This window comes from Leiobunum rupestre, chromosome 2 (genome assembly GCF_980474605.1).
Source record: "Leiobunum rupestre chromosome 2, qqLeiRupe1.1.hap1, whole genome shotgun sequence".
Classification (NCBI taxonomy): Eukaryota; Metazoa; Arthropoda; class Arachnida; order Opiliones; family Sclerosomatidae; genus Leiobunum; species Leiobunum rupestre.
The window spans coordinates 44,210,305-44,231,389 of NC_143385.1; the positions used below are offsets into that span (position 1 = coordinate 44,210,305).

At 35.0% G+C, this 21,085-nt stretch overlaps 1 protein-coding gene across 1 annotated transcript; it reads right to left on the reverse strand.

The window, feature by feature from the left end:
• Positions 1–1,382: 1,382 nt before the first annotated feature.
• LOC149957597 (aldo-keto reductase family 1 member A1-like) lies at positions 1,383–21,085 on the reverse strand. Its single transcript, XM_090165647.1, has 10 exons — positions 20,832–21,085; positions 17,861–18,028; positions 17,139–17,255; positions 14,977–15,054; positions 12,748–12,864; positions 11,010–11,116; positions 10,863–10,944; positions 10,723–10,806; positions 3,176–3,255; positions 1,383–1,550 (listed from the first exon to the last, which is right to left on the reverse strand). Exons 1-10 carry the CDS (start codon positions 20,898–20,900, stop codon positions 1,508–1,510), a joined length of 945 nt encoding a protein of 314 aa, XP_090021773.1. The 5' UTR covers positions 20,901–21,085; the 3' UTR covers positions 1,383–1,507.

Below are 21,085 nucleotides of genomic sequence, written 5' to 3' on the forward strand. Positions count from 1 at the left end.
GACAGAGAACTGATGAGGCTGCCTTACAGTGATGCAGATTAATTTGTATCACCTTCATGTCCAACCACAGTTGCTGGTGTTTGGGCTGGGCTACTCGCCGGTTAAGTGGGTGGGTAAAGGACTGACCCTACCTCCATCACCAGCTGAACCACTCGCATCTTCACCTATTGCCCCTGTGGGTTGGACAGACCCTTCTGCGCCGGTGGAGGTGTTCTCTACCACCGTGATGTTGGAAATGTCCGACATGGAGCCCAGGGTGATATCACCCAATTCTCCTGCCAGATCAAAGTCCAACATCTCAGTAGCATAGTCCTCTGCCACAGCTTCAGGCTGCGCTGGGGTGTTAGGATTTTTAAGGACTTTAAAAGTCCCCCTATCCACCCCTGTGTAGGCAGTAAATCCTGCCTCCTTTAAAACTGCAACAGAATCTTCATCCATCTTGAAAATCCACCGAATTAAGTTCTTGTCACTGACAGAAGTGACCACTTTCCAACGGCTCGTAATGAGCTTGTTATAGAGGTGCAGCCTCTTTAGAAGGACTTCTGGATTCTATGTCCAGACATCCTTAGTCCTGAAGGCGACCTTGACCGGTTTCGTTCCCTCCAAAACAGTCATTCTGGTCAAAGGCCTTCCTTAACCACTCCCCGGTTGGGGCATCCCCACAGAGATATGTGATGGCACCTCCGACTAGCTGGAAATTCCTGATGAGAGGAAGAGGTTCACCCTAAGGTGTCCCATCAACTTTCTCCAGAATCCCACACTGGACGGCGCCCATCTCCTCCTCTGTGATAAGGTTGTTTGGAAAGCCATCTTTTACAATGGCCATCTTAGGCAACCCTACTGCGTCACTATAGGACATAGGAGTTGGACGCTCCTTAGCCTTTTTGGCCGCAGATTGAGAAGACCCAGGCGAGAGATTGGAATCCTCCGACCTGAGCCTCTTAAGTGAAGGGGTTACTTTGTCACCCGAGGATGACTGAACCTCCTTCTTAGCGATCCTTGCGGCGTGCATTGCGTATCGACGTTATTGAGAGTCGGGTAACATCCGAAGATAACCCAGACCCTCCATCAGGCTGGGTGCTGCTGGAAGCAGACCCTTGCTCGTTCTTTAAGAAATAACCTTAATCAGAATCAACTAAGAGTATGAGGGATCAATTAGGAAATACGGAAAATAAAATTGTGATTATTTGGAATCAACAACCAAGACTCCTTGACTCCGAATCTTGTGCACAGTTTTCTTAGGGGATGGACGCCTCACCTATAAAGCTGACCAAAATCTCCCGAATAGTTTCCTTACTATTAATCAGCCTGTTCAATTTCATTCAAAACACTTTCAAAATTGAAACAAAAACGATATTGCCTAATAATAATTACAAATTAAATCAAGAAATTAGACATTTATTGCATTTTGAAGACTGATGTCAGCAACTAGTGTAGATTAAATTACATTTGTTTCAACAACGTTAAACTTTCCTTCACCTTGACATGCTCAAAAGTGCCAACTCTTTTAAAAAGGAAGAGCAAATGGGTAAAGCTTGTGGTCTTTAACCCTGTAACAAAGAAAAATTCAATTAAATAAATGCTTAAGCCAAAAATTTTATCCAAACAACTCTAATGGTTAGTTTTGCTCATCTTATCTAAGTAAATTTTTGTGAAGAAAACAAATTATCTAGTGCTAATATTAGTCAAAGTATGAAACAAATCGTGTTTTGTTATAAAAAATTTAAGTGATAAAATTATCATGACAATGAATTTCAAATGACCTTGAACCATGTCTTCAAGGTCATCCAAAAATTATTGAGAGCAATTGGGTTTAATTAAAGGTCAAGGATATCACACGCCAGTTGCAAATGTCATGCTGCGTGAAAGAATTTTAAGATTTCAATGCAGAAATGTTGGAAAGTACGATTAACTCAAAAATTACCCGAGTGCAAGCATCCATAGTAGCCAATGGTGGTATTTTTGAGAATAATAATTAGCACCAACTTAGGCCTAAGTCATCAAGCGACTTAAAACAAAAATAAATACAGGAATTTTGAATTTAAACTAGTTGAATTTTATGAAATTTTATCATTTAAGTATTTTATTTAAAATATCCAAGTATATATTTTTATTTCTGTAACTAATAAGATTTAAATAAAAAAAATATATTTAATTCAACCGAATTGAAAAATTCTATTAAATTTGTTGAAGTGGGTTAAATAATTAAACTATCGTATCCATAACAATAACAGTTTAATTCGTAAATAATAACAAAACATGATGGTATAAAACAACACTGACAATTAAGCTGCCTCTCATGTGGGCTAGAGTTAGAGAGAGAGTGAGCAGAGTAGAATCAGAATGTGTGCATTTTGTACAGGCGCCCCCTAGTGGCGATATATATATATATATCAAAATTTGACAGTAAAATATCACAGCCAACACTTTTATAATTGGAACCAAGTTTTAAAACTAAATGGTTCTCAAGATAATTATTCGATAACCTTTTAAGACATTGTTCAGGGTCATTGAAATTTTCCTTTTCAAATATCCCCCTGCATGAGCTATGTGACACCTGAAAAGTTCACATCTGTACTAAAAATAGATTTTGACTGGAAAATATTTTTTATGCTTTAATTTAACGTTGATATCAATAGGTTGCACTCCGAACTTTTATAACAACAAAAAAAACTCCTTATTTTAGTAAGGTTTAAAATCAGTTAAGGGTTCCGATTATTCTGAAAAACGGGAGCTGTGCATTGAAAAATTATCTTTACGAAACAGAACGGCGTTCTGGTCCATTTCGAGCACTGGTTGTGGTGCGTTACTTTAAAGGTCAACACAAGTGGTCTGACTTAGGGTGGTGCGAAAAGTCGCATGGTGGAGAAAACAGTATCAAAGAATTTTTAAGCATACTACGCTCACGGCTTGGCTTAATTTAATACACTAACGTTAGCTATCACTGAATTTGTTTAGCAATCTAGAAAACTCACCGTACGGCGACTGCACAGGTGCAAAGGCAACAAAAGTAGCGGCCATGATTCAAAAACTGTAGACTCAAATGGTGTTTTTGAAACAAGGTCAATCCTTGTGATACTTTCACACATGTGCAGAGTGAGTTAAGCATTATTTAGTCAGAAGTACTGAAGTTATTCGCATCACCTAACAAATTAAAGAAAATACAAGGTCTTACCATGGAAGTCCAACATATCTGAATTTTGTGAATGAATTGAGAACTTTAATATCTTCGGGTGTTAGTTCAAAATCAAATACCTAGGGGTATAAAGAAAATTACACTCAGTACAAAATAGTGTTTAAGAAACAGTAGGCAGATCTTAAGTGATTTCAAAAATTGTTAAAAATAATAATCCTCAAGCTAAACCCTTGGTTGATTTTTCATCTTCAAAACCAAGGTTGGGATGAAACGTTAATGAACTTTTAAAAGTTCTCATATAAATTCTAGAAAACAGTTAGGAAAAATACTGAATGATGCCAGGTATATTCACCCTGTACTTTTCATAGCAAAAGTGTAATAGAAATGTTGAACATTATGCTATTACTCAAAATATTTCAAGGTTAGTTTGTTGTTGAGGAATTTAATTTGGAAAACCCTTACCAAAAAATAAATTGGCTAAAAACCACTTAGGACAACTTGTATTTCAACTTGGTTTTCAGTTTGTATTTGGGACAAATGCCTACTTAAAAATAACTTAAATCCTCTTTATTAATCAACTTATTTCGAACTAAACCAGAATCAACATTTACATTTAACTACTTAAAAGCAACTTAAATCCTACTAGGGAAACATCTAAAAACCAACTTAAAAATATTGTTATTTCCTGACTACTAAAAAAACCAACTAATTATAAACTTAGCAAAAGCAGTATTTTTCTACCAACTGAATAACAACTTATTACCCCTTTAATAGTAACTTGAAATATGCTGACAACGTGAGCCTACTTAATATCAACTAATAATGTGTATACAAACTAAATACCAACTGAAATCCAACTTATTTTTTGGTAAGGGAAATATTGTAATTTAATCTAAATATTCAGCTACAAATTTGTTTAACAGCCAAATTTTTTATTGAAAAACCATTTTCTTTGAGCTACTATTATTTAGTGGCAACTTCAAAAAAAGTATAATTTCAATAGGTTAGAATAATTGTTTTTAGTCTTTTATGCACTGCATTCATGTTTTTCATATTGTTAATTTTCTGCTTACAACCCCCGCTGGATTTTTTCCCAAGTAGGCACCAATGAGTTTAGAGGCCCCCCTCTACGCAATAATTTCAATCTATAATTTCACGTTTCTATCTTTTAACTAAACTCTCCGTTTTGAAAGAGTTCACCGTGTTTCTTATTGCAAAATTATGTGAAGCTAAAATTAAATATTTTTTCACTTGTCCCCCAGTTTAACCAACATTTAGATATCCAATATCCCCTATTCCAATAATCCCTTATTTTAAATATTAAAGTCGTTTTACTCAATGAATGACACTCTACGATTAGAGCTCTTCCCAAATTCATCAACCGCTAACAAAGGATGTTTTTTAAATGATTCGATAAATCTCGATTAATGGATAATGTGGCCAGGTTGGAAAGTCTATCCCCTCGCATTGTTGTCCGTAGACGCGTTTCAATTCTATTCAAGGAATTAAAACTCCTTTCAGAAATAGTATTGGCTGAGGGAATACACAGAACAACTTTAAAGTACTTAACTAAGTTGGGAAAGCCACCTTCCATTGTCATTAGATAGTGATAACAGTCTGTTACGCTTTTCAAAATTTTCGATTTTATTAAATTTCTGGCTATTTTAATTTGACCTGTATATTTGGCAGTGGGCTAGGACGTCATTTTCTACGATAAAGTTTTCCGAGTCAGGCTCAGACACAGTTATTCCTTTAATTAGGCTATTATTTTCTGTAGATTATCTTGGATCAATTACCATGACTTAATGCACAAAAGTTTATTTATTCCATAATCGAATATTTCAAATGTATTTACAGACTTATGTAAATATTTTGAGCATAAAAATACACTAACACTAAGTTAAAGTTTTAACAAAAGACACATCACTATAGCTTCACAAAAAACGTAATCATAACTGAAACCAAAAGTTGTTTCATTTTCTTTTAGCAGACGACGCGATAGAGAATGAACACAGTACACAAGGAATTATATTTCTAACATTTTCTAAAAATAGGTTTTTCATTTCTGATATAAATTTATCGATTATTTGGTAGTAAATTGATCTCAACTGTTCATTTAAGTTCTTTGCTTCAGTGTCTCTGTTACCCACTATACTTTAGTCTTTGATTAGGGATTATTTTTCGTTTTTTTAAAGCTAAAGGTGCGGTGTTGCGATCGGGAACCGTGATAAAAACTGATTCAATTTCAATTAAATTTATTGTGCAAATAAATGTAGCTTTGCAAATAGCGATAGCTTCAGTTAGAACGACTCTCGAACTTTGGAAATATTCCGACAATCAAATCTACTTCTGAAGTAATGAAGACCTTTTTTTATTTGCTCCACCACCTAGTGTCGCAGCTTTGTGGCATTTTAAGAACTATTTCGTAGCCCAGCTCTTTTTGAGGATTATCAAAACATTCACTCCTAATAACTGAATTGCTTTGGAAATTATAGATCGCTTGAACTAGTCCAAGTAATTCCCTAAAAGCAGCATTCAAACAAAACTAAATTTAAACGATGGGCATAGCAATGGCAGGGTTTAAAAAAAAACGGGTTTTTTTAAAAACACCCAGCCCATTGGGCTTTTTTTGGTTTTATTGGGTTTTTTGGGTTTTTTACCTAAAATGATACCCTAAATCTATGATTTACTTGATTTTTACTTTTTATTTTAAATTTAGCACTACTTATTTATCGCCCTTATTCTTATCTTTCGTAGACGTAAAGTATCGTCTGCTCCATGTTCTGCTAAATATTTATTGAAAGTTGCAGAGTTTAAAACTTACTGTTTAGTTAACACTGTTAACTTGCTACCAAAACACTGGTAATGTCTTTTGTGTAAATACGTTTTATAAAAAAGCAATATTTTTGTATTATTATAGAATTCAAAGAATTAAAGTTAAATTCTTTAATATAGTTTAATATATTTTAATTATTAAACTATGAATTTAAACTTTTTTCGTCATTTTTGAAACTATTTAAGGTGGGTTTTTTAAGGTGGGTGTCTATGCTAGTGTTTTCCAGGCGGAAATTGCCGCTATCTGCTTCTGTGTTGATTTTTGTCTTAAGAAGAAGCTTCATGGCAAGGTTATCCAAATTTATTCGGATAGTCAAGCAGCCCTCAAGGCTCTCAACCAGTTTCAGGTCTCTTCAAAACTGGTCTACAGCTGTTTGAACCTCCTCTCGGAGCTAGGCACCAATAATAAAGTTCAGCTCTATTGGGTTCCTGGCCATCGGGGGTACTATGGTAATGAGAGGGCCGATGTCTTAGCCAAGAAGGGGGCAGAGGCTGGGTTCTTTGGTCCTGAACCTGCCGTTCCTATCCCCTCTAGCATAGTTCGCGGCCTTATCTCTAACTCCATGACTGACCGTCAACTCAAGCTTTGGCTTGAGATGGATGGCCAAAGGCAGGCTAAAGAGTTTATCTCGGGCCCCTCTAGGCAGAGAGCTAAGGAGCTGCTCTCGCTTTCCAAATCTAATATCAGGTTGGTCATTGGCCTACTAACAGGTCACTGTCTCCTTAACAGACATCTTCACCTGATTGGAATCAGTGATGATCCAATCTGTAGGGCATGTCAGGCTGAGGAGGAAACCGCCTCTCATGTGCTTTGTAGGTGCTATTACTACGCGGCCCAAAGATTCGAGCATCTTGGTATGCATCAACTGGAAACTTCTGATTTCTATAATATGCCGGCCAAGAGGATTCTCCGTTTTGTGTCGGATATTGGACTTTTTAAGTCTTAAGGTTCGGGTTTTGCACAATGGACCTCTGGTCGACGTGCGCGAACGGGCATTCCCAAAGCCCTTCACCCCTTCATCAATAATAATAATAATAATATAAGGTGGGTCCAACCCAAAATAACCCGAGGGTTTTTTGGGTGAGTTTTTTAAATTCGAACCCTGAGTAATGGACGTACGGACAATTTCCACCTACTGCCTTCTCTATTTGAACCCTCACCCCTTTTACGTGCCCACTCATTACAATGGCCCCATCATAAGTCTGAGCAACGCAATTTTCAATTTTCAGTCCATTCTCTGTCAAAAGGGTAATTATAGCCAAGCTGATGCTTTCAGAGTCGAACTTATGCAAATCTGTGTATGCTAAAAATCGCTCTGCTACGCCAATTTCCTTTCTAGTATACCTAATGCAAACACTCAGCTGATCTACTCCCATCGGCAATTACGGAAAAGAAACCACCTGATTCATTAACCTGCTTTACCATCATTCACCTAACAAAATTTTCACCAAGGTTAATCAGCTCATTTTGACAGTGCTATGAATGTATTTAGCATTATTTGGCATACTTTCGCACTTGGCTTTTAAGTTGGGACAATTTCCCTTTAATAAATCTAAAATTTATACGAAATTGCCCCTGTTCCCATTTTCATCGTCCAACCTATGCCCCCGAAGAGCGAGATGTTGTTGTGCGCACAGTACTATTATCTGCATGTGAGCAGCTAAGACATCTATACCTCTGGCAACGTCTGTTTTATGATGCTGTTCAACCTGATATACTATTGAGCCTCGAGATTTCGATTCCAAATAGTCTGAATATTTTTATAAGACTGTTGGTGTAAAGATTTAGTCAAAGTAAAGTGTTCTTCAAACTTTTTGACCATATTTTTCCAGTCCAAAAACCCCTGAATAAATCCCGTATTTCTGCCACCTAAAAAATGCCGACAACAAAACCAATAAACTTTATCGTTTGCTACAGAATATTTGAGCATTTGGTATTTGGTGTACCAAGAAGAATTGAAGCCTCAGTTATTACCACCCATTAGAGTTTTGGGAAAAGACGCGAGGTTAGGTTGAACGGGCAGACAATCCTTATCTAAACTAATATCTAAAGCAATTAATCGTCTTACGTTTGAATTTTCTATCTTTGCACTCGAGGCTCTATTAGATGATTTAATTAAAAATTCCGATAACTCAGAATTTAGAACTACGTCCTTAGCCGGACTGACATCAATATTGGGTAAAACGTCAAAACCTAGAGTCTCCCCTAAATTCAGTTTATTTATTTTAGCTGACGGTTGAGGAAATCATGTTATATTGTGGTGTACTTTAGCATAATCGAAGTGTTGTTAGACTGGTGTGTATATAATGTAAGGTAGGCGCTGCTGGCAACTATGTAGGAGAGCAGACCTTCAGTAGACGTTCAACTGAACAGTAAATACCCCAGTTGCTCGCTCATTCATAACTTGAAACTTTAAATTAACTTAAGACTAATAAATTATTTATTACTTTTCATTAAGTCAGTAGTTATTATTCCACCAATTTACAATAAATCGTTCCATTGAGTCTTTTTGACTACTAACTATGCTCGCTTCTCTCTTACATTTTTGGTGTTTTTGGGCCCCCGACAAACTTTCGGGAACTCATTCTGGTTTTAGTTTTTAAAGTAAAAACTCCAAATATTACGCCTTTTAAAAATGGTACCACTATAGCCTTAAAAAAACTAGTTTTAAGAATGGTACCACCCTATAGTTTGGTTCAAAATATCTAGCTACTAAAACCTTGAAAAAAGCCAACTAACTATATAAACTAGCCCGAAATGTTTTTATTTAAAACAAGCGCAGTACTGCTGCTTTAAACCTCTAGGAGGTAGAAGTCGGCACTTGCCAAAAATATTTAAACATAAATTTAAACTAAATTAACAGACTGAGAAAGACTGGAAATGTAGAGAACTGCTCTGAAGAAGCGCACAAAATGAAATGAAACTCTGGTAAAAATAATGTCTGAACTTCGTTAAGATAAGAGTGACCACCGGTCTTTCGAACATGTGACCCAGGGGGCGAATCACAAACCCCCAAATAAGCTGGAGCTTTCCAGTTTTACCCCATGGTGGAGGCCCACCCCTTCTAGGATGATATTGCGCTTATCAACAAACGACATTATCTCGGATGAAAAGGTGTAAGGTGCCGGGGGGGCCCCTTTCTCGATTTGCATCATGTGGGGGGGGGGGCATTGTGCTCTTTAAACTTGACACGAGGTGGAGGGGAGCTCAGGTCCAAGTTCATTTTTACGTATTACTATAACGTGTGCGGCTTATGGAAGCAGCTGTTATTTCCCCCAATTAAAATGATCCACGAGGAATGTTAACACCACTTAACCTACCCTTTTTAGGCTGCAGGGGGCCCCTGAAGTGGAAAGCAAAGATTACCAGCCGCTCAGGAATAAAAAAAATGGTAGTCAACTAGTCATCTTTTCAATTAATTTTAGGCCCCAAGAAGGCACCTTTTTCGTAAATTGGAGGCCTAAAGTAGGCACCTTTTCTTAAATTGGAGGCCCCAAGTAGGCCTATAGTTCTTAAAAGGAGACCCCCTAAGTAGGCCCAAAAATTTTCAACGTACGCAAACATTTTTAAACACTTGTTCGATCCTTTTATAGCCCAGACTTGGCCATTAAGAAGACCCTCGGCCTCAAGCCGGCCATTTTTAAACCATCAGCCTCAGCCAAAGAGTTTTCAGACCTCGGGTCGATCCTTTATGCACACCTCCATAAACCTCCTCAGTTATTTGGCAGCAATTTTCAACAATTATCGATATAAAACAATCAAGGCCATAAATCACCTTATACGATTGTAAGATTAAGTGAAGGGAAAGTCAAGATTATGTTAGAGAATCACATCATTATCAGTTCAGTGTTTTCAATGAAACCATACTCTATAGACCTTTCATTATCAATAAATCCATTGTTAAAAAAGAAAAATGATAAAACGTTTGAAATTATAACTAAGCTTCATCATTCAGTCTTACGCAACAAAAGGTGGCCAAGGACAACACTATCTACCACAAAGGTTGTTTCATGTCTGTGATATATGGCTAAAATTATTCACTTCTCTGGATAATTTTTTAATAAGCAGGGTTTGAATGAAAACTGGTTTAAAAAAAACCCCTAAAAGCCATTTTGGTTTAAATCAGGTTTTTTTAAACACTGCTTTATTTTACTTTGAATCTATTTTTCACTTTTGTTTGACCGTGCATAAATATTACCAAGTCTCACGTGACCAGAACAAAGTTTTAGTTTACTTTTTTTACAAGTCTCACCAAAACAAAGTTTGTTTTAGTTTAATTTTTAGTTTTGTATAAATGCCTGAAAAATTTTATAGATAAAAAAGGGGAATTTTAAGCAAATTTAAGGAAAACATAGGAGAAACCATAAGCAAAAATAAAGGTATTGAAAATATAGAAAATGTGGTCACCTCTTAAATTAATTTTTAGTTAATTAAATCCTGTTTATAAGGTAAATAGAGTAAAGATTTTTACAATATAACAATGGAGTTTAACCTAAATGCTCCAATGGATAATTAATAAATGTGCAATTTTGTAGCATTTGAAACCACTGACTACAATTCAAGACTTAGTTATTTAACACCAATTGCCCTGACTACCGGTAAAAAGTATAACAACGTAAGTCCCAAATACCAAAAAATTTACAAATGAAAAATTGGGAGACTAATAATTTAGGAAAATATAAAACCGTAAATTTTTCATCACAGTGTAAGCTAATAATTTCAGGCTATAGTAATCCAAATTTAAACTTACATCCATGTTAGCAGCAATCCTTTCCTTATTGACGCTTTTCGGTATAACTACCACACCTCGTTGCACTTGATATCTAATTAATACCTATAAATAATTCCAAAATTATAGAAAATAAAACAAAATAACTATACTAAATTTACTTGAGCAATAGATTTCTTATGGTTTTCAGCTATAGTTTTTAGTTTAGGATCTTGCATCAGAGCTGGATCTTCAGGACGTCCCCTGTTTGAATATTGATAGAAACAATCTTGAATTTCTACTATTAACCAATAATAAATTAAGCTTACATGGGTCTATCAGGAGATCCCAGAGGACTGTAGGCAGTTACTTCAATTCCACGTTCTTTACAGAATTTAATTAGTTCATTTTGATTTAGGTATGGATGACATTCAACCTAAACAAGAAATGGTAATTCTAAATTGGCATTCAGTGGCAGACCAAATCAACCCTCTTGGATGTAAATTTGAATTTACCAAATTCTCAACCTCTCACCTTGCTCTGTTGATAAATTTCTAGCTATCCTATTGTTGACATTTAAAATCGCACTACCAAATTACATAAGGTGATAATGTTTTCTAAATCTGACAGAAGTATTACGGAACAAATGTTTTCATTTAAACTTAAGTGATTATGTTGAGCCTATTTCTATCATAGTTCGCAATCCCACTCTTTATTCCGCCTGAAAATTCAATTCTGTATACTTCTCATTGATTCCCTAAAACATACGTCCTCCAACATGATTCCAACACATGCTTGGGAGATAAATTAAACCAAGATGTCCATGGGTCATATCATATATAAATTAAATTAATAAATTTAATGGGTCTTAACAGGAATTCATACCTCGAACTTGGAATGGTTATCCGGCCGTATTCCCTATGGTAAGATCTCGGGGACCGTTTCAGTGACGTGTATGAGAAAAAAAAAACGCCCCTCGCACGCGTCTCCCCTCTTTAGGAGTTTTTACCCCGCGCAACCTCCCGTTTTTACAACTGTAGTTCTTTGTTGTTCGACTCCCTAGCCATTTCGAAAATTACCCTTACCAAAAAATAAGTTGGATTTCAGTTTGTATTTAGTTTGTTAACACATTATTAGTTTATATTGAGTTGGTATTAAGTAGGCTCAAGTTGTCAGCATATTTCAAGTTACTATTAAACGGGTAATAAGTTGTTATTCAGTTAGTAGAAAAATACTGCTTTTGCTAAGTTTATAATTAGTTGGTTTTTAGTAGTCAGGAAATTACATAATATTTTTAAGTTGGTTTTTAGATGTTTCCCTAGTAGGATTTAAGTTGCTTTTAAGTAGTTAAGTGTAAATGTTGATTCTGGTTTAGTTGGAAATAAGTTGAATAATAAAGGGGATTTAAGTTATTATTAAGTAGGCATTTGTCCCAAATACAAACTGAAAACCAAGTTGAAAAACAAGTTGTCCTAAGTGGTTTTTAGCCAACTTATTTTTTGGTAAGGGTAGGGTTTGAAACACCACCATTGATCAGCTCGCTCTCCCGACCTCTCCATGTGGAAGGATTAAGTCCGGCATTGTTATAGCGCTGTCAAATTGGCAGCAGTTACAATGCCTTTGAGAACCGCGAAGTCAAAATGACGAGGTGACCGTCGCTATCAATAGAGCGATAGCGAAGGGAAAAGCAAAAAGATGTTTGAACCCTTTTTTGATACAGGGGGATGAAATTATCTGAAACTAGGATTTAATACCATTGAAAATCATATGAGAAAACACGTATGCTCTGACGTCAAAATGATGAAAAAAAACAGTCCCCTAGATAGAGACGGAAATCGGTCGAGATAACCATTCCAAGTTCGATGTATGAATTCCTGGTCTTAATATATAAACAATAAATAAATAGGCTTAACTGTAAATGTAAAATATGAGTAAATTATTTCCATAAAAATAGTTACCCTTTGATATAAAGTGTGGATGATTTTTTTGAGTTATAATTTGTGAACAGTCCATAGCTAAATTGGCCTTAGAAATGGTTCGTGTAATTATTCAAATGAAAAACATTACCTGTAGGGCAACAGGCTTGACAGTCGCTGCTTCTAATACTCTGTCAATTTGCTCGCTGTTGAAGTTTGATAATCCAATTGATTTCGCCATTCCCGCATTGTAGACATCCTCCATGCCCTGAAATAAAAACCAATTTGGTTTTGCATTTTACACAGATACACCAGGTACAATTATGGGCTCCCCTGAAACAGGTTGGCATTTCAGAATTTTCTTATAAATCAAATAAATTGATTTTTAAACAATCAACAGTAAAATAATGAGTGGAATTTTTAACCATCGCTGTGCGTTCAAAACTCTGTGCTATCCAGGGAGAAAACACTAGATAGGTTGATATTTCAGCAGACTTTTCACCCTGTCACCTAGGAGCAACAAACACAAGGAGAATGCAGCTAGCCTTTAAACACCCTAACACAGTGTTGTGTAAAAATTTAATTGGACAAACCTTTACGCTAAACGTTCTACGGAAAGAGGGAAGACAATTTCCGAATATTCCCCTTTCAACAGCAGCAGGCACTAAAGGGTCTAACCCATGAAAGATGTACACAGTAAAATGCACGACTTTTGATGGGTTGCGTTCTGCTTGTGTAGGGGGCTGTGTTTGTTGCTCCTAGCTGGCGCTGTGAAAGAAATATCTATGATAGACCTTAATCACGACCCCTCATGGAAGACGTGGCACCATCTTAGCACACCTAGTATTATAGTTCAAAAATAAGGGATGACAAAATGCTTGTTTAACTAGAAATAAAGCTCTTAACTTTGAACTCGTTAAAAAGTCAAATAAGGCCAATAATTGAATAAATAAAAGACGTGAAAATTGTAGAAATGACCTCAGTGACTATTGAAGCCATTCCATCACAAAGTTCCTACCCCCAACTTCATAAACCTGTTGTCTATAATGCCTTTTTTCTAGATTGATGGATACGTTGCTTTTATCATTTTATAATTTAAAATGAAATAAATCATGAGATTTAAATACCATTTAAATTTTAGTTTGGTGAGACTAGTTTGATATTTTAATTGCTAAATTATCTATTTTTTTTTAAATTTTATTCCTCCATTGAATAGTTAGTGATTTAAAAAAAATTACTCGGGGCTGGCTGATTTAAATCTTAAAAGAGAAAATCAAGATTTAAAATCACACTATGTAGAGATATAAAAATTGGTTCTTAAAAAATTAAAATACATAGAACATCTGAGCAAACTAAAATATTAAATAGTAGTTAAATTTAAATAAGATATTTAATTCAAGATTAGCTAACTGATAAAAGTAAAATATACAGGAAAAGAGCCATTCCCTTACCAAAAATTAAGTGGTCTAGGAACTTGGTTTTAAGTTTGTATTTGGGATAAATACCAACTAAATACAAACTAAAACCATACATAAAAACAACTTATTACCAACTAAAACCATACTGCCAACTTAATATCCACTTATTACCCCTTTAACTAGTTTATTGAAAAATGCTGACAACTTAATACCAACTAAAATGTGTATACCAACTAAATACAAACTAAAAGCCAACTAATTTTTTGGTAAGGGTTAATTGTATTAAAATTCATAAAATCTGATATAAATAAATTCAATATTGATTTGATTTGTATTAGGGATGCACCAATATGGGTACAGCCCATATATCAGATATTCTTGGCTGATAATATCAGACTACATATAAGCCAAGACTAACAAAGTTATCGATCATAACAGTAGAGTCTATGATAAAATCATTGTACACTGACATACCATTTGATTCTAATTTTACATGAAAAAAGTTTGCAAGAGCTAATCCAAATAAATTGGGTTTTAATTTTACTTGATTCATATTATCTATCACAAATCTAATATCGTTCTTTATATTTGTTTACACTCGTAACCCACCGTCTAAAAAAAAGGTGTGACCTAGGTTCTGAAATCTGGCGTACGTGGCGTGGCCAATCAAATAAAATATTATTAATAGTTAATCACGAATGTTTTCTGAAAATATTTTTCTAATATCGGTATTAGCCAATATCAGCTTCGCATAAGCCGATATTGAAAGAATAGGCCGATATATCGGTGCATCCCTAATTTGTATTAAAAAAATAAAAAGTGCCAGCTCTGTTAATCACTTTATTTAAATAAGCAAACCATGCACAGAAAACATAATTCAGAACTGAACTCTGGTATTACCCACTGGAACCCTCTCTCATCAGGCCTGACAACTACAAAAATGAACCACGAATGTACCATACCTTCCATGTCTCCAGAAAGTCAATTTCACTTGTTTCAATATCACCCTCTTCATTTTTTGGGAAAAGGTCATCGCCTTCCTAAATTAAAAGAAAATTAAGAATTAACAAAATAGTTATTGAAATCATGAAGATATGAATATACACTGTAGTAGGGTTCTCTGTCAATTAAAAAAATAGGCATTAAGGTACAGCTTCTAATAACCTTTACCAAGAGTGAAATAATTACCAAACGTGTGCCAATGTAATCGTTTTGGAAATGAATTTTACACGCAAATTAAAAGATGAGGAATCCCTTACCAAAAAATAAGTTGGCTAAAAACCACTTAGGACAACTTGTATTTCAGTTTGTATTTGGGACAAATGCCTACTTAAAAATAACTTAAATCCTCTTTATTAATCAACTTGTTTCCAACTAAACCAGAATCAACATTTACATTTAACTACTTAAAAGCAACTTAAATCCTACTAGGGAAACATCTTAAAACCAACTTAAAAATATTATGTAATTTCCTGACTACTAAAAACCAACTAATTATAAACTTAGCAAAAGCAGTATTTTCCTACCAACTGAATAACAACTTATTACCCCTTTAATAGTAACTTGAAATATGCTGATAACTTGAGCCTACTTAAAGGGCAACGCAAGTGGTCATGCAGGGGGGGGAACTGTGTTTTCTTCAACAAGCCGTAAGTAGGTTTTCCAAGGATGATTTTATACAGCGCGAAAGCCTTATTCTCCTTGGTGTAGCCACGTGGCGCAATTTCGCTCTCATTCGCGAACTTTGATTTTCTTCGCTGAGTTAGCTCACAATCAACGAACCCAGGAATTTAGGCCTAGCTTAATTTATTTATTATGGAGAAAAGAACTGGGTTAGTTTCAGAGAGTTGGACTTTGATATTTTCGATTTAACAATGTTTTGGAATAAAATTATTTGTGAATTGAATATTTTTAATAATGGAAGTTGAAACATTAGGCCTTGGACGTGGTAAATCTCTGCCTCACATTGGATTAAGAAAATTCAACACCACACGCACTCCTATATCCCGTCTCATTTAACAATTTCCCTATCATTATACCCTGACAGAATATTTATCTTTTTTTATTACATTTATTTTGTAGAAGTTTAGGATCCGATTTGTCGGTAAGCACGGAGACTTCACTTTCCTGGGCCATTTTCGCGACTAGAGAATGCATGGATTTTGCGAAAAAACCGCGAGAGGCGCATTTATACAAAATAAATTCGGCAAATATGGTTCTCCTTTTTTTACAGAGGGAAAGGCTATTTCAGATAGCGCATGCGCAGTCCTTTTTATCTATAAGATAATTTACCCCCCTGCATGGTCACTTGCGTTGCCCTTTAATACCAACTCAATATCAACTAATAATGTGTATACAAACTAAATACAAACTGAAATCCAACTTATTTTTTGGTAAGGGAACCCTTACCAAAAAATAAGTTGGATTTCAGTTTGTATTTAGTTTGTTAACACATTATTAGTTGATATTGAGTTGGTATTAAGTAGGCTCAAGTTGTCAGCATATTTCAAGTTACTATTAAAGGGGTAATAAGTTGTTATTCAGTTGGTAGGAAAATACTGCTTTTGCTAAGTTTATAATTAGTTGGTTTTTAGTAGTCAGGAAATTACATAATATTTTTAAGTTGGTTTTAAGATGTTTCCCTAGTAGGATTTAAGTTGCTTTTAAGTAGTTAAACGTAAATGTTGATTCTGGTTTAGTTGGAAATAAGTTGATTAATAAAGAGGATTTAAGTTATTTTTAAGTAGGCATTTGTCCCAAATACAAACTGAAAACCAAGTTGATATACAAGTTGTCCTAAGTGGTTTTTAGCCAACTTATTTTTTGGTAAGGGAAGGAGGGTATTAATTGGGGGAGGAATTAAGATCATGAGTAGAAACAGTGACGCCTGGTGCAATCTTCGAGAACTAAGGAAGAGCTCTTGTTAGCTAGAGAAGGCTAGCAAGCCTTATTATTTTTGACCATTCAACGGAAACGCTACCGCCATTTAAGATTAAATTCAAATTGAAAAAAAAAACAACTAGAAAAAGGGTTCTTCATCCATCCTAGCCTTCTATGAGGGCTATTTCTATATCAGCATTAGGCCTCTGAACCTCTGACGTTTCAACTCAATGCTAAAACGTACCTTGAAAGCGAATGGCCAGTGGATAAGGTACAGATCCACATAATCTAGACCCAATGAAGAGAGTGTTTTCTTGCAACACACTGTGGCTCTCTCTCTTCTGTGAAAAGTATTCCAACACTGCAAAGGAAAGATAATGCCTGTAGTTCTGTTCATGCCTGATGGGATGGACACTTTTTATAAAAATCTGATCATTTTTTTAATTTTAATTTGGTCCTTGCCTTTGTTAATTATTCATTTATATTTTTTGGTATCCATCTGAATTAACTAACCAGGCCCTTACCAAAAAATAAGTTGGCTAAAAACCACTTAGATTTTAACTTGGTTTTCAGTTTGTATTTGGGACAAATGCCTACTTAAAAATAACTTAAATCCTCTTTATTAATCAACTTGTTTCCAACTAAACCAGAATCAACATTTACATTTAACTACTTAAAAGCAACTTAAATCCCACTAGGGAAACATCTTAAAACCAACTTAAAAATATTATGTAATTTCCTGACTACTAAAAACCAACTAATTATAAACTTAGCAAAAGCAGTATTTTCCTACCAACTGAATAACAACTTATTACCCCTTTAATAGTAACTTGAAATATGCTGACAACTTGAGCCTACTTAATACCAACTCAATATCAACTAATAATGTGTATACAAACTAAATACAAACTGAAATCCAACTTATTTTTTGGTAAGGGGGACTACAAAATTTTAGATAAACCATACCTTGGACGTAATGAACAAGTCCTCCCTAGTAACTTGTCCCGATGAAATGGCATCTTTGATTGCTTCGCCAACTTCATTTTCATTTCCATACACCAAGGCACAATCAATATGTCTGTAGCCAATGTCGATAGCATCCTTAACTGCCTGTTTTACTTCCCCAGGTTTGGACTGGAAAGTGAATTCATTAAATATTCAGATCATATAAATGTTTAATTAAACCTATTTAATTCAGCTATAATTATAATAATGGTAATAGTTAAGTGTTGGGAGTTGTTGGCTCGCGTGTCATGAAGGGCTTGCCACCACCATCCTATGCATTGTAACCAGCCACCGATTTGAAGGCATTAAAAGTCACTTGATGACTTGGCCTTGGGTATTAGCCTAGCTCATTATTATTATTATTATCAGCTAGGCTAATATTCAAGGCACAACCTTAGTGCCAAGTCATCTGGTGACTTTTACTATATCTAGGGAAGTGGTGGTCAGTCTTTCATGCCATGCAAGCCAACAGCACCCTATGTTCAATATTATCTTAACAAGTTTTTTATAGAGAAGGGAAACCCCTTTAAACAGTAGGGAGAAGGAATTGTTCCCAGTGCCAGAAGCTAGGATATAACATGGTTCCTCTTGCTGCAAGGTGAAGTGCTAACCACACCGCCACTCCTCTTAATCATGATAAAGATGTTTTATGTGACCGATTTGGAGTGTCTACAGGATTTCCACATATTGACTTCAACTGATTTTGTAGCCTGGGTTGGCACTTTTTTTTATTTTAATTTCAATAAAATAAATTTTATTTTCAAACAATCGTCTAATTGATACTTTGCTTTTATTGGTTACATATAATTAATACAATTAAGTATTTAAATCTAAATACTATTTAATATTTAGTTTGAATTCAAATTGTTTTTGCCATTTTTCATTCCTCCAATGATATAAATTGAGATTTATTTTCATTTTTCTTAAAAAAATATTACTATTAAATCAGTCACCCCTGTTAGTGGCGGATATGGGGGTGTAATTAAAAAGTTTTCCTGGTTTTCTTCCTTAGTTATAACATTTTCAGGGAAATATACAGGATTTAGAATGAATATCTGACCGCTTGTTTGTAGGGAAGCCAAAGACCCAATGCTGTTCATAGTTTAACCTTGCTAGAAACAGGTTGGTAAAGCCAGTGTATTGCTCGCAATAAAAAGCAAAATAATTACTAAAAGTGTGCAAGTTCCTATATTTTCTAAGACTAAAGATTTACTGAATGCTGTTATTGAGATAGACCACATAGAAAGGTAGGCTAAGATGGACGATGTACCTTTTCCGTCAAATGGCAAGAAATAAATACGCCTGCTAGCCTGATCCAGTGCTTCCTTAGTTCTTGAAGCCCTAACCAGGTGGCATTATTTCTACTTTTTAATTTTTTTCCCTTCTCCCCCTCTCCCCTTTTTACTTTGCATTCACTAAAAAAAAGGCTGGATTGACACACTTGGTAATAATGTCACTTTTGCTTGCAATGTATATGTACAAAATAAACACCTGTTCACTACTGTACACTTTCATTACTACAACCGTTTCGATCAGCCTGATATTATACAGCTTCAGAATAATTTTTGAAGGCTAACCCAAAAATTAAATACATGTACGTATTGGGGCGACCAGTTTAAGTTTTTCAATCTATGGGAAAAGCATGGTAGATGGCTTCCAATTCTGCACCGTAACTATTCCTTTGTAACCTTAAAAATTATAAATTCTAGTAGCATTTGGGCTAAGATAGCGGTATCAATTTCTAATTTTCTGGGTTATGTTTGTTTATCAGCGACCCTGATCGTGTTATCAAGTCAACTGTGTAATATCGTCATAAGTAACATAATACACATAAGTATGATACTATATTCTCACAATGCTAAGTTCTTTAATGATAGTCTAGCTGTTTCGCCAATGACCATATAAATCATTATGTGGCTACAAGGCAATAGATTCTTCAATAAAACTTCTTCATGGAAATTGCCAATAAGTAATATTTCCGAGAGCCAGGACCTGACAGTTACTTTTTAAGTAATGTTTGTTAAAATAATGGAAACTGTTCACTTATACCATATGCAAAAATGGTTGCCTTTTAACCAAGTAGCTTTTATAGACGTTTTAACGCTTAGAAAAAACACTACGTTCTATTTACAGGTGTTAAGTTACTATTATTTCAAAAAGCACTATATAAACAGACTTGCAGGTCCTGGCTCACGGCTCTGAAATATTACTTCTTGGCAATTTCCTTGAAGATGTTCTATGAAGTGCTTATTGAGTATTAGTTATTTTCAAATGTAAATTTGAAAAGTGCACCTTAGTAGGCCCAATGCAACATTCAAATGGCACAACTTACCACTAAGTGCCCCCAGCCATATCGCTCAAAAATGTATGGGAATTATAGGATAAAAATTTCAAAATTATAGGACTAAAATATTAATCTGAAGTAGTTTTATATGGTTAAAATATAAAAATACAATTTTATAGCGTGTATTTAAAACAGAGTCATAAAAATGAATGAGAGATCGGAAATGAAAATTTCAAGTCTTTTCAAATCTGCTGATTCATAATTTCAATTTTGACGAAGACTAATGATTTAGGATATAAATGGCAAATTAAGTATTTCTCGTTGCTGTGTAAATCTATTTTTTAATTTTATCAGTTGGGTATTATACCGAATATCCCAAAAAGATAAAAAATGTAGGATTAAAAATGGAATTATAGGATTTTATAATTTTTATACGACGAAGGGCGTTATTTATGGGAGGTTTGGGGGGTTCAAACCCACCCCCTTTAAGGGATCAAGGGACCACCAAGAGCAGACCATCCTCTCTGCCATCAACCTTCTACGCCACTGCAATTAGGAATTGCCCTAAAAGTGGTGATTTATTTATGAAGCTATAAATTGAGCGAGTGGTTTAATTATTTCCTTATAACACTACATAAATAATTTTACCTTCCAAGTGCCAAGTCCAAAAATCGGCATAGTTTTTCCATTGGAAAGTTTGACATCTGGTACCGGCATTTTCAGGATGATAAGCAGAAGCTACGTCGACAGTTGTGCAGAAAAATAAGAAATGATTGGGACGTTCGCTCTGGCAGAGAGGAGCACTTCAAAAGAGACTCTTTAAAAGAAAAGAAAATCAACGTCGATAACGTTCAATTTATTGTCTAATCTATCTCCAAACTATATGAGAGTGAGAGAGATAG

What these genes read in the sequence shown, in the direction of transcription:
- LOC149957597 (XM_090165647.1), bottom strand. Translation starts at nt 20,900, where the DNA reads ATGCCGGTACCAGATGTCAAACTTTCCAATGGAAAAACTATGCCGATT. An exon ending in TCAAGCCTGTTGCCCTACAG is followed by an intron (nt 11,117 to 12,747) that starts GTAATGTTTTTC and finishes TTTCTTGTTTAG; the next exon opens with GTTGAATGTCATCCATACCT. An exon ending in AGATATGTTGGACTTCCATG is followed by an intron (nt 1,551 to 3,175) that starts GTAAGACCTTGT and finishes TCTTTGTTACAG; the next exon opens with GGTTAAAGACCACAAGCTTT.